General features: G+C 34.0%; 1 protein-coding gene across 1 annotated transcript in view; it reads left to right on the top strand.

Annotated features, from left to right (window-relative positions):
* LOC125246881 (protein saal1-like) overlaps positions 1 to 12540 on the top strand; it is a 46800-nt gene extending 34260 nt beyond the window's left edge. Inside the window, 14 exon segments of the mRNA XM_048157973.1 lie at positions 2537 to 2665; positions 2667 to 2702; positions 2704 to 2736; positions 5731 to 5832; positions 6416 to 6499; positions 6608 to 6687; positions 6809 to 6868; positions 6965 to 7080; positions 8601 to 8763; positions 8913 to 8995; positions 10027 to 10197; positions 10306 to 10499; positions 11540 to 11632; positions 11728 to 12540. Of these exon segments, the coding sequence (XP_048013930.1) occupies positions 2543 to 2665; positions 2667 to 2702; positions 2704 to 2736; positions 5731 to 5832; positions 6416 to 6499; positions 6608 to 6687; positions 6809 to 6868; positions 6965 to 7080; positions 8601 to 8763; positions 8913 to 8995; positions 10027 to 10197; positions 10306 to 10499; positions 11540 to 11632; positions 11728 to 11823 (1434 nt within the window). The 5' untranslated portion in view covers positions 2537 to 2542 and the 3' untranslated portion in view covers positions 11824 to 12540.
* The last annotated feature ends 328 nt before the right edge of the window (positions 12541 to 12868 follow it).

Here is a 12868-nt window from a genome sequence, read left to right as displayed (position 1 = left end):
TCTACGCCGCGCAAAGCGACTTCTGCCATCACAGCCAGTGTATGCTGTGAGTGGCCAGGCTAGTTTTGCCTTTCACACAATGCAATAATACAATACAATAATAATGAACATAAACAATTTAAAGAGCACTGACCTGTACCACCTGACTGCTGCAGATTAATTTTGCCGTTGATAGCGTTTCCATTAAAACACATAAATTCGAGTCACAAACTGTTCCGAGTATAACGTCACAGGTTTTTCATCTCTTCCAAATTACAGTAGTTATGGCATGCATGCAGCATAAGCTCGTTATTTTGGTTTAGGAGGAACTGTAAAAGGTGGCTGCTGTTTATGTCGCATGAAAGACACTCATTACGTGTGAGCTAGGTGCGTGGAGGTATGAAAATACAGAAGTTGACTGGCAGATAGGACATCATAACTTTGTATTTGGACCGAATGCAATAACTGGAGAAACATTTTATGGTCTTACGCCTTCAACACACAATATATATATATATATATATATATGTATATATATATATATATATATATATATATATATATATATACACATAAATAGATAACAGAATAAAATCAGTTGGTACACGACTTATTCAATTTTTAATAACTGGAAGAAGGACTAATGATATACTTGATGATTGTTGAAAATTTGAACAATTAAATGTTACATAGTGTTCCTTAAATGAGGGTTAGTTCACCCAAAAATGAAAATAATGTAATTTATTACATTATGGCCGATTTCAAAACACTGCTTCAGGAAGATTCTGAGCGTTATGAATCAGCGTATCGAATCATGATTCGGATCGCGTGTCAAACTGCTGAAATCATGTGACTTTGGCGCTCCGAACCGCGGATTCGACACTCTGATTCATTTATGATCCGAAGCTTCCTGAAGCAGTGTTTTGAAATCGGCCATCACTTAATAAGTTGTTATTTTGGTTTTTTTGCCGCACCAAAAATAGTCTCGTCGCTTTATAATATTAATATTGAACCACTGTACTCACATGAACTGATTTAAATATGTTTTTAGTACATTAATGGATCTTGAGAGAGGAACTGTCATTGCTGGCTATGGAGGCCTCACTGAGCCGTTGGATTTCAACAAATATATCTTAATTTGTGTTCTGGAGATTAACAAAGGTCTTACAGGTGTGGAACGGCATGAGGGTGAGTAATTAATGGCAGAATTTTCATTTTTGGGTGAACTAACCCTTTAAATCAAGCTTTTAGTGCACCTTTTATATTTACGACAGAATGTGAATAATTTACAGCTTCTGTCTACATGTGTGATGTGGATTAGTAAAAATAACTTTCACTGCTAGAACCTGCAAAATAAATACAGAACATGATTAATAAACCATTTAGCATCTTATTTGGAAAATGAGACGAAGACTAATGGATAAAACATTGTCTTGTGTAAATGAAGTCCTCCGTTTTCTAAGAGACAACATGGATTCTTCCTCCAGGGGGCGCATGGAGGCTCAGAAACCGTCATTGACTCGCATTCAAATCACGGTTTTTTTTTTTTTTGTCTCAAAAGAGATATGTTTACAATAAAAGTGTAGTCGTTTAAATATATCAATGCCGAGGACTGGTGACTGACATACAATTTGAAATCCGACCAAAAACAAGCCCCTGCTCATCCTAACCATCATGACAAAGTGTGCTTCTGTTCCGTTCTGGACAACAATTTACAGCTGAATAATTACACTGAAACACTTTAATAGCCATTGAATTTGTTGCAGAGTAAACATATGAGAAATACTGTTTACTTGCTAAACTGTGACACAAGCCACGCCCGTTTATGTAAAGAGGTTTCGTGCAAATGCCATTCTACCCACTTTTATTTCTTTATTCTTTCCCATCATGCTCTGTGGAGTTGTGAGCGGAAGCATTCGCTTTTATTTGCTTATTCAACAAACCATAAAGCTTAAAATGCATTTTTCGCAATGATATTCGTGGGAATTTTAGCGTTGGTTGTGTAAAGTCAATATTAATGGGTAAGTCAGGATATGTGGTTTACTAAGATACTGTTGTTCATATTTGCAGTGAATGTTTATTTAAATAAATTAATATTTGCCACTATGTTATATAAATAATCCTGAAAAAACGTTCGAGCTGTAATCTTACACCACAGCTAGGTTTTTGTAAGATCGTATATCATATTTTGCAGAAGCGTGGTGCATCGTGTCTTGACTAAAATAATGCTTGCCTTCACGTGCTCTCGGGATTATCGTAAATACGATTTCAAAAGTGGGAATTATCAAATTTCCGATAGCACGTGAAGGCAGCATAATTAAACGCGTTATTTAATCATGCATGCATTTTAATTCATCATCTTGAGCGAGTAAAACATTAAAAGTAAGCATGAAAAGGTTTTTTTTTTTTTTTTTTTTTTTTGCCTGCATGTATGTGAATTGAAGTTTTGTGCATGCATTTATATTTTTTATTATTTACATTTATCTATTCATGCTTTTAATCTCATCCCTTCGAGGTTTGTTCATGCATTTATGTCAAATATTGATTTGTTCATCAGAGCACAATGACAGAAGCTCTCAGGAGGTGGATGGGGACAGTTGTGGATCCTCCAACCTCAGGTTCGCCGGAGATGGACCGAAACCCGTCGCCTCCACCCGAGGAAGATGAGACTGAGGCCGGTGAGGAAGGCGGACGCCATCGGGGAGACGGTGTACAGCAAACACTTGGCTCTTCAGCACCCTGACCCGCCTCATTGAAGTATGCTAGACTTACTTATCATTGAATAATAGAATTTTTGTTTTAGATATGTAATTTGCGTTTTATTAAAAATAAAATTATTTTTAAATAAAAATTTATATCATTTTATAAAATTATAAAAGTTCACCCTCCTTTATAACAGTACTCAAACATGACTGTTCGTACCTCGATATTGAAGTCACGGTTCGGTATGGATTTGATACAGGAGAAAACTAAACATAAAATTGCTTTTTCTTTTTTTTTAATTAAAGGAACACTCCACTTTTTTTGAAAATGGGCTTGTTTTCCAACTTCCCCTAGAGTTAAAGGTGCTAAAGAGGATGTTTTGTTTTATACATTTTTGCAATATTACTTGAAACTGTCTTTACTAACTGATAAAAGACTATTTATTAGGTGCACTGAAAGTAATAATATTAATATACATCATCTGTGCATGAGGTAGGGCCTTAAAAACATCAGCCAATCGTTTACGCGATCATCGCGGAAACGATTTGCCCTCTGGCTTGTCAATCACTGCCGTGACGTTCCTTGTGAGAGACGAGCGCGGCTGCGCGCTCCAGTAATTTTCCACACTCCACAGGCGCTACATGCAATGTTTTTGTCAGGAGACAGGAGTAACAACTGCAGATTATGAGTTACCTGCGGTGAGTTCGACATAATGAATCCAAAAAACACGACCGCGAATGCCGGTGGTAAACACTCGTGTTCCAATACTCGTGCACGAGTTTTGGGAGGCGTTCCTTTGAAATGAGCTGTGAAGGAGGGGGGCTGTTCTTACGCATGCGCTCATTTAAAAAACTCAGTAACAGTCTTTGGATTCTCAGTCGACGAAAAAATCCTCTTTATCACCTTTAAACAGTTGAGTTTTACCGTTTTCGAATCCATTCAGCTGATCTCCGGGTCTGGCGGTACCACTTTTAGCATAGCTTAGCATAGTTCATTGAATCTGATTAGACCGTTAGCATCTCGCTCAAAAATGACCAAAGAGTTTCGATATTTTTACTCCTCTGTAGTTACATTGTGTACTAAGACCGACGGAAAATGAAAAGTTGCGATTTTCTAGGCCAATATGGCTAGGAACTATACTCTCATTCCGGCGTAATAATCAAGGAACTTTGTTGCCGTACCATGGGTGCGACATTTGTGAGAGACGCTGCGTATCATTGCGCCTGCTGCACCCATGGTACGGCAACAAAGTTCCCTTGATTATTACGGAGGAATGAGAGTATAGTTCCTAGTCCATATCGGCCTAGAAAATCACAACTTTTCATTTTCCGTCGGTCTTAGTACACGATGTAACTACAGAAGAGTCAAGTTTTAAATAGGAAAAATATCGGAACTCTTTGGTCATTTCTGAGCGAGATGCTCACGGTCTAATCAGATTCAATGAACTATGCTAAGCTATGCTAAAAGTGGCACTGCCAAACCCGGAGATCGGCTGAATGGATTTGAAAATGGTAAAACTCAACTGTTTAACTTTAGGGGAGTTGGAAAATGAGCCTATTTTCAAAAAAAGTGAAGTGTTCCTTTAAGCAGTAGTTTATTGAATTTTTCTTATACTTTCTTAACTCTTTCCCTGCCATTGACGAGTTATCGCTTCTTTTATGAGAAAACGCTTTCCCGTAGGGCTGCACAATTTATCAGTAAATGCTTCTCATGTCTGACAAGATGTTTAACGCATGTTGATTTTTCAAATGTACATTATAAGCAACTCAAACTCGCAGTGCTTTCAGATGGATTAGCATTTGGAGTCATACTTCATTGACAAGCTGCGCATAAAAAAACAATCACAGCCTTTGCGATTTCATAATCGCACTAAGAATTGCGTTTAAGTTCAATGTAATTTTTCATATCGTGTGATAAATTGTGCAGCCTTACTTTCCCGCCATTGAAGAGATTATCCGGCTTTCCATGTTTTCACTGTAATACGCTAGGGGGCGCTATCACACATATTCTCAAAAGGAGAAATTTTCTTTTACAGAAATTGCTTTTTAAGGACTACAACAAATAGCTGGTAGGGACTACAACGAGCTTCTTCCTGGGTTGGTGACATCACTAACTCTAATATTTACATAAACCCTGACCCCAGAACACGCAACAAAGGGGGCGAGGCCATGTTGGGCTGCTTTAGAGAAAGAGGAAGAGTTGTTGTTGTCATGCCGTCATTTTACGCCGGACTACTTCACAAACGAGGGTCAATTCAACACTGGATTTGCACAAAAGATTAACATGACGGCACATGCTAGTCGATGAGTTGAATCAACTCCACAGAAACTTCATAAATTTATCCACTAACCATTCAGAAACGTCCAGTTTCATTCTAAAAGTTGTAACGTCTTCCTGAGTCTCTCCATCAGTGTCCGACTCCGGTTTGAACAATGTAAGGCTGAACACCGTTACTGACAATCCTCATTTTGGCTGCGTGAGATTCTCCAGCTTTGTTGTTGTCGAGCAACCGAAGCATGAGCTGTTAAAGCTCCACCCTTTTCTGAAAAGGGGGCTGGGAGCAGCAGCTCATTTGCATTTAAAGGGACACACACAAAAACGGCGTGTTTTTGCTCACACCCAAATAGGGGCACATTTGACAAGCTATAATAAATGATCTGTGGGGTATTTTGAGCTGAAACTTCAGACACATTCTGGGGACACCAGAGACTTATATTACATCTTGTGAAAAGGGGCATAATAGGCCCCCTTTAAAAATAAAACATAAAAAATAAAATGTAATTTTTAATGAAAACATGAATGAAATCAGCTCCTCTGTTTCTTTGTTAATTTAGACCCTTTTGAATTATATGGTTTTACATATCAGGACATGACATAAAAAATCATCTGGTCCTTGGCAGATCTTAAAATTAGGTAAATACAACCTAAGATAAACAACAACAACTGTTAACCTGTGTCATTATTTATTTAATAAAAACTAGGCCAAAATGGAAGCCAAGTACACCCTATGATTTAATTGCTTATCGAACCACATTATTACCTTAATAGATGGTGACAGATCAAGGAAATGGCCCGAGTGATTTTTCCATGGAACTGATGGATGATCTGGAAGAGGACTTGTGTAAAGTATGGGACATGGCTATGAATAAGGTAAACTAATACACCCTCCTTGATGGCATGTAATGTGTATACACGGTGTTCCAAGTTATTATACCAGGAGGATTTTAGTACAATAAATAATCAGATTTTATGTTTTCAAAGAAAGTATTTGTATGTTTTATTCCTCATATCTTTTTAGAAATGGAAAACCTACTTAAAGAGGTTGATCCACATTATTAAACAACCACAGTTCTCATGCAATAAGGGGGGGAAGAAAGAACTTTCTGAAGATGAAAAGCATGAAATGGTGCAATATCTTGCAAAAGACATAACTAATATTTTGCAAAAACTGAAAAGAGATTGTCAAACTGTCACATTTTAGAGCACAGAAGAACCCAGTCAGATAAAGGCTTATTAAGAGACGTTTCTGTCAAACATATTAATTGTATTAAAGGGTTAGTTCACCCAAAATTGACATTTCTGTCAACTCACTCAGCATTCGGACATAAACACGGAAGCCTGCGCTTCTTTCACTACGTCAGCTTGTTTATTGCACTAAAATCCTACTGATATGTCACTTGCATAATAATGTGGAACACAGTGTATATACACATTACATGATTTTTCTCTCCAGGACGTGGCTGTTTTTCTTCAAGAGTTCAAGGCTCCAGACATCTTGCTGGGTGTGATCGCAAAGTCACGCAGTCCACGGCTCACTGTAAGTCATTTTACCACTGTAAATGCTCGTATGCTGAAGAATTATATGTCAGATTTTCCTTGCTGCTTTCTTATGACTTTATATAATTACTCAGAGCATTTGTTACAGGAAATCTGTGTTGGAATTCTGGGTAATATGGCCTGTTTCCATGACACATGTGTCTCTCTCAGCCAGAACTCTGACTTGGGGTAAGACGTACACACACTGAGCATCATTCTCCCTTTCTGTTTCTCTTCAGATTAATTGAACTAGTTTTGTAAATACAGTACTATTACTTCTGTTAAACTATGTCTGACATGTATATCTCAGCGCTGTGTTACTTCTGCTGCTCGGAGACAATGACCCACCTACGCTCTTGGAAACGTGCAGGTCAGTTAGAAAATTCTAAGTAGATTTCACAATATATGCCACATTTTACTTTCTCTGAATGTCAGTGTCTGACTTGCAATACTATGGCTTTCTCAGACTCCTGCTAACATGCATGTCTCAGCCTGATGTCGCCCCTCTGTGGCTAGAGAGGATACGGCAGCAGCCCGCGGTGTGTGGCAGTCTGTGTTTCATCATGAGCAGCTCCACGAATGGTCAGTGATGTTTAAAGATGCTGCTAATGGTACTTTCAATGAATAGAGCAAGAAATGCCTGAAACTCTTGTGTTTTTAGCAATAAACATATTTATTATTAATATTAACTTATTTATATTTATTTTAATTTTCTGGTGTTATTTTTTTTTAGCATTAAACCATTAAAAACAAAAAAAAATGTATGTAATTTAAAAATTTATTCCTGAATTTTCAGCAGCCATTACTTGATTGGCCTGCCACATAATCCTTCAGAAATGAAATATGTTGATTTGGTGCTCAAAAAATATGATTTTTATGTTTGTTTTTGTTTTTTTTAGCAATAACATTAAATAAACATTAAACATATTTAGCATTATTATTAACTTACTCATATTTATTTCTTTTTATTTTCTTGTGTGTTTTTTAGCAATAAACATAGACATTTAAAATTATTATTAACATTTTTATTTAATTTTCTTGTGCTTTATTTTTGTTTTTAGCAATATACATTAAATAAACATTTAATTATTATTATTATTTATTATTATTATTATTATTAACTTTTTATTTTAATTTTCTTGTGATTTATTTTTGTTTGTTTTAAGCAACAAACATTAAGTAAACATTTAACATTATTATTTATTATTAACTTTAACTTTTATTATATATGTTTTTAATAACTTTTTTTAATATTTTTTACTGATTTCTTATTTCTATAAATTAAAGAGAAATAATTGTTTGAATTTTTTCTTATAATAAATTCATATAGCTAAATAATACATTTTTTGTCATGTTTAAAATGTTCATATTTAATATATCAAAAAATATATAATAAAGTTAATGTTTAATATTTTACATTAAAAGTTAACATTTAACAAATGTTTTATTTATTTATTTATTTATTTATTTTTTGCTTTATTTATTTGAATATTAGTTTACATCAACATTTTTAAAATACACCAAATTAGATATTTGGTGTTTTGAAAATATTAAATAAACATTTAAAAATATTTATTATAACTATTATCATTCATATTTATTTATTTATTTATTTTCATTTATCTTGATTTTGTTTGTTTGTTTTTAGAAATAAACATTAAATAAACAATGTTTATTAGTATATTATTTAAGATTATTTATTTTTTCTTGTGCAATTGTTTTAGTTTGTTTTTTGCAGTACATATCAAATAAACATTTTAAATTATTATTATAAATGTAATGTAATTCACTGATATATATATATATATATATATATATATATATATATATATATATATATTTTTTTTTTTTTTTTTTTTTTTTTTACATTAAAGTTTACACTTAATATATATATATGATGTAAATTAATATTCAGTATTTTTTCCTTAATTCATTGAATATTAGTTTACATCAAAATCAATACCAAATTTTAAAATACAGATATTTGATGTGTTTGAAAACATTTAATGCTAGTTTAATTAAATATTAGATAATAGTTTATCAAAACTATAGTAACTCTGAAGTATTGTGACACTAAAGTGTATCTCTCTCTCTCTTTGCAGTGGATTTGCTGGTTAAGGTTGGGGAGTTGGTGGATAAGCTCTTTGATGAGGATGAGGAGATAATGAAGAGTTGGGTGTCGACCCCACCCAGTGAGAGTGACCCACACAAGGACACACAGCAGGACATCGCATCCTCTCTGCTTGAGGCGGCCACACAGCTTAGGTGAGACATATTAATTAAGGTGATGTGACCTTCTTGCTCGTCTGTCCGAAGTGTTTACCAACCTATTCCTGTGTCTGCTGCTAGATTAAGAGATGATGTTCTACCTGGATTCACATCACTGTTCATTCACTTAACATTTTGTTTTGTAGGTCAGAGAGTCCAGAAGCTCTTGAAGTTTATCTTCATTCGCTCCAGCTTCTGACTACAGTAGAAGAGGGCATGCAGGCTCTGGGTGAGACCTACACACATACTGAACCCTGAATATATTCATTTGTATTTAGTATTAGTATTTTTATGAGAACAATCATACAGATGTTCATGTGTTTCTTTTAGATAAACTTTAATGTTACTTCTGTGATAGTCTCTTCTGGTCGCAAAGTCAGAATTTATTTGATCGAAAATACAGTAAAATAGTACTATTTGAAATATTATTACAATTTTAAATAACTGGTTTCTATTTGAAGATATTTAAAAAATGTTATTGATTCCTGTGCAAAAGTGAATTTTCAGCATCATTACTCCAATCAGTGTCACGAGATCCTTCAGAAATCATTCTAATTTGCTGATTTTGGGTATGATTCTCGGTTTGAATGCAAAAGGTCCCGAGTTCAAATCCCGGACGAGCCCCCATTAAATGTTACGACCCCAGATATTGTCTAGGGCAGGGGTGCCCAATCCTGCTCCTGGCGATTGACTGTCCTGCAAAGTTATGCTCCAACTCTAATCAAACACACCTGCCTTTTAATTTTCAAGTGATCCTGAAGACCTTAATTAGTTGCTTCAGGTGCGTTTGATTAATAATTATACTAATAATTATATGTGTTTGATGGCAAGAGGCAAAACACGGGTAGAGTTTACGAAACACTTATAATTATTAGTTTTTAAATGTTGAATCCTCCAAACCCTAGACCACGGGTGTCCAATCCTGCTCCTGGCTATTGACTGCCCTGCAAAGTTACACTCCAACCCTAATCAAATATATTGCCATATATATATATATATATATATATATATAGTAAGAGATGGGAAATAATATTTATAAAGAAAAAGGTACAAAAAAAGTGGAAGAAACAGAAATCTTTTATAACTTTATGTCTGTACTGTCACTTTTGAAGGATTTAATAAAGTAAAAAAAATTAAAAAAAAATTATGATAAAAATGGATTCTCCTTTATATTAAAAGATCTCACTTTATTTTTTGACTGTCCACAGAAAGGTGTATGAAATGTGTAGCAATGTTTTCAGATTTTTCCTTTGTCTACAGTATCAGATGGAGCGTGTGGTCGTGCGTTGTGGACATTTGTGAGCAAGATCGTATGTGAGGATTTCTGTCAAGCGGACGACCCTCCTCTCATCCTGCAGGAGCAGAAGGGTCTCCTGGCCCCGGCGCTTGCCCTGCTGTCTGCGTTACACTCCAGTCTGCAAATGGATATCGGTACGAAACACACACTGACTAAATAACATATCAAATTCAAATTTTTGTTTGTTTAAGGTTTGGTATTATATCACTGTTTCGGGTTCAGTGTCTGTTTATTCATTGCAGGTGCAGAATTAATAGGAAGTCTTATTCGCATTCTGCAGTTCAAAGCTGAATACTGTCAGAGCCGTACAGCTGGAAGCTCTGAATCAGGAGAGAGTCAGAAAGAAGAAGAGAAACAAGTGGAAGATGTACAGCTCAAAGCTTTAGTCGAAACCACAGCTGAGTTCCTCTCAGTCGTAATTATGGAACTGACGAAGGTGAAATTGCCAGCTATCCAGTTTACAAAATATTAATAAATGATTAAAATCTAACTTAAGATATATTATATAATCTTATAATATATTATGTTATAAAAATATAAATTAAATAAAAAAAATTATAAAATTAGAAATTATTAAATTCTAATTTGAGATTTTATATATCATTATTATACAAGCGTGGTGAACAAAATATTAATAATTAAATCGTAATGTAAGATATATTAAATACTACATTATATTATTCTATGTAAAAGTATACATTTAATTCCAAAATACACTATATTATATTATATAAAAAATTAAAGCTATCAAGTTTACAAAATATTAGATAAATTACATTCCAAAAATATATTATATAATATTATATTATATATTTTTCTTACAATAAATTAATATAGCTAAATAATACACTTTTGTCATGTTTAAAATGTTCATATTTAATATATAAAATAATAAAGTTAATGATAAATAGTTTAATATTTTACATTAAAAGTTAACATTTAAAAATATTTTTTTTCTTTATTTAATTGAATATTAGTTTACATCAACATCTTAAAAATACACCATATTTGTATTAAAATTAAAATATTAAATAAACATTTAAAAAAATATTTATTATTATAATTAACTTATTCATATTTATTTTCATTTTAAACATTAAATAAACATTTATTATTATATTATTTTATATTATTAAACTATATTATATTATAAAGTCAAGTTTTAAAAATTACATTTAAAACCATCAAGTTCACAAAATAATATTAAATGATTAAATTGTAGTGTAAGATATATTATATCATATACTACATTATATTATTCTGTATTACAAATGTAAAATTACATTCCAAAACTATATTATATTATATTAAAGAAATTTAAAGCTATAAAGCTTCCAAAAATAATTTATTAAATTCTAATGTAATATCATATACTACATTATATTATTTTAGATTATAAAAGTATAAAGTCCATTGCAATATATTATATTATATTATATTATATAAATAAATGTGAAAATTCCCTTTAATTTTCAGGATCTTCTATCATCGGTAGTCAAGGAAGGGCACCTGACAGAGGAAGGCTGTGTGTCTGCTGTTGGCACCCTTGTACCACAACACAGAACGGCTGTACGTTCTTCACTTTTCTTTTTCTTATTTGTTCTTTTCACTGCTTCCTACAGACTGATTAATCACAGTTCTTCTCGTCCTCTCTCATTCTACAGGTCCAGCACCTGGTTGGCTTGTTGTCAGAAGTGGAACCGAAACTGGCAGACATTATAAAAAAGGACATTCCCATTTCATCCAATGTGTCAAGCTGAATTCGGCTGGACAAATCCAAAGTGTTCTTTAGCTCCAAGATCTCAAACCCAAAAGACTGGAAATGAGTTTCTTACCTCCTTGTGAACAGACTTATCCTTGGTTTAAATATGAAAAAAAATTTGCTTTTATAGTAAATGCTATACCTTAAAAATGTTTAAATTGTGTATATTATTGTTTTGTTTGTATACACAGACATCTAGTAAACATAACCTGTTTTGTACTTGTCTTGAACTAATAATTTTTATTTACATTTTTATATATATTTCCAAGTGCACTATTTTTTTTTTTTTTTACGTTATTTAATATCCATTATGCTTCACACGATACCGAAAGGTCACTCAAAGCTTTTAAAAATAACTTCCAGCACATGATAGCGAACATGACGTGTTTTTTTTTTTTTTTTTTTTTTTTACGCACACTCTGCTGCGTACACTCGAGTGTTTACTGATGTTCGCTGCTCAAAAACCCCATCAGGTGCCCCTCAAACGTGCGCGCCACGTCCGGGTTGTGATCACCTCCCTCATTTGCTTTCCAAATGGCCTGCGCTATCAGAACGGGGAGAAAGGGACTACTGCGCACTTCCCGCGTATGTGACGCCAGCAGGAATATAGCAGCTCTTTAATTAAGAGTTTGGATTGATATGCAGAGCGCGCTGCATTCTTATGGAAATGTGGCGTGTAGGAGGAGGACCTGAGAGAGACACGGCCAGACACTCAGCTGGGATCTCAACATGGACTGAATGGAAAACAGACGGGGGCTAATTTTAACCACGTTTGCGTGATTTCGAGCCGCTGGCTTATGTTGTTTTTGAGGGAATCTTGGTTGGCCTGAAAAGACCAGACGCTCAAGGACTTTTGATTGACACGTGTCTGTGTTTAGCTTTACCTGAGGCTGATCTGTCAGACAAACCTCAGGGTGAGGAAGCACTTGGGTTGGTTAGATCCAGACCGCTGCGTGTATGAGTGAATGCCCAACTAATATGAATTGACGGAGGGCTGGTTGAGATGGAAACAGTGCTGTGAAAGCATAACATAAATGATTGGC

This window comes from Megalobrama amblycephala, linkage group LG15, assembly GCF_018812025.1.
Source record: "Megalobrama amblycephala isolate DHTTF-2021 linkage group LG15, ASM1881202v1, whole genome shotgun sequence".
In the NCBI taxonomy this organism is placed as follows: domain Eukaryota; kingdom Metazoa; phylum Chordata; class Actinopteri; order Cypriniformes; family Xenocyprididae; genus Megalobrama; species Megalobrama amblycephala.
Note: the sequence above shows the minus strand (reverse complement) of the source record. Positions and strands in the feature narration are given on the sequence as shown.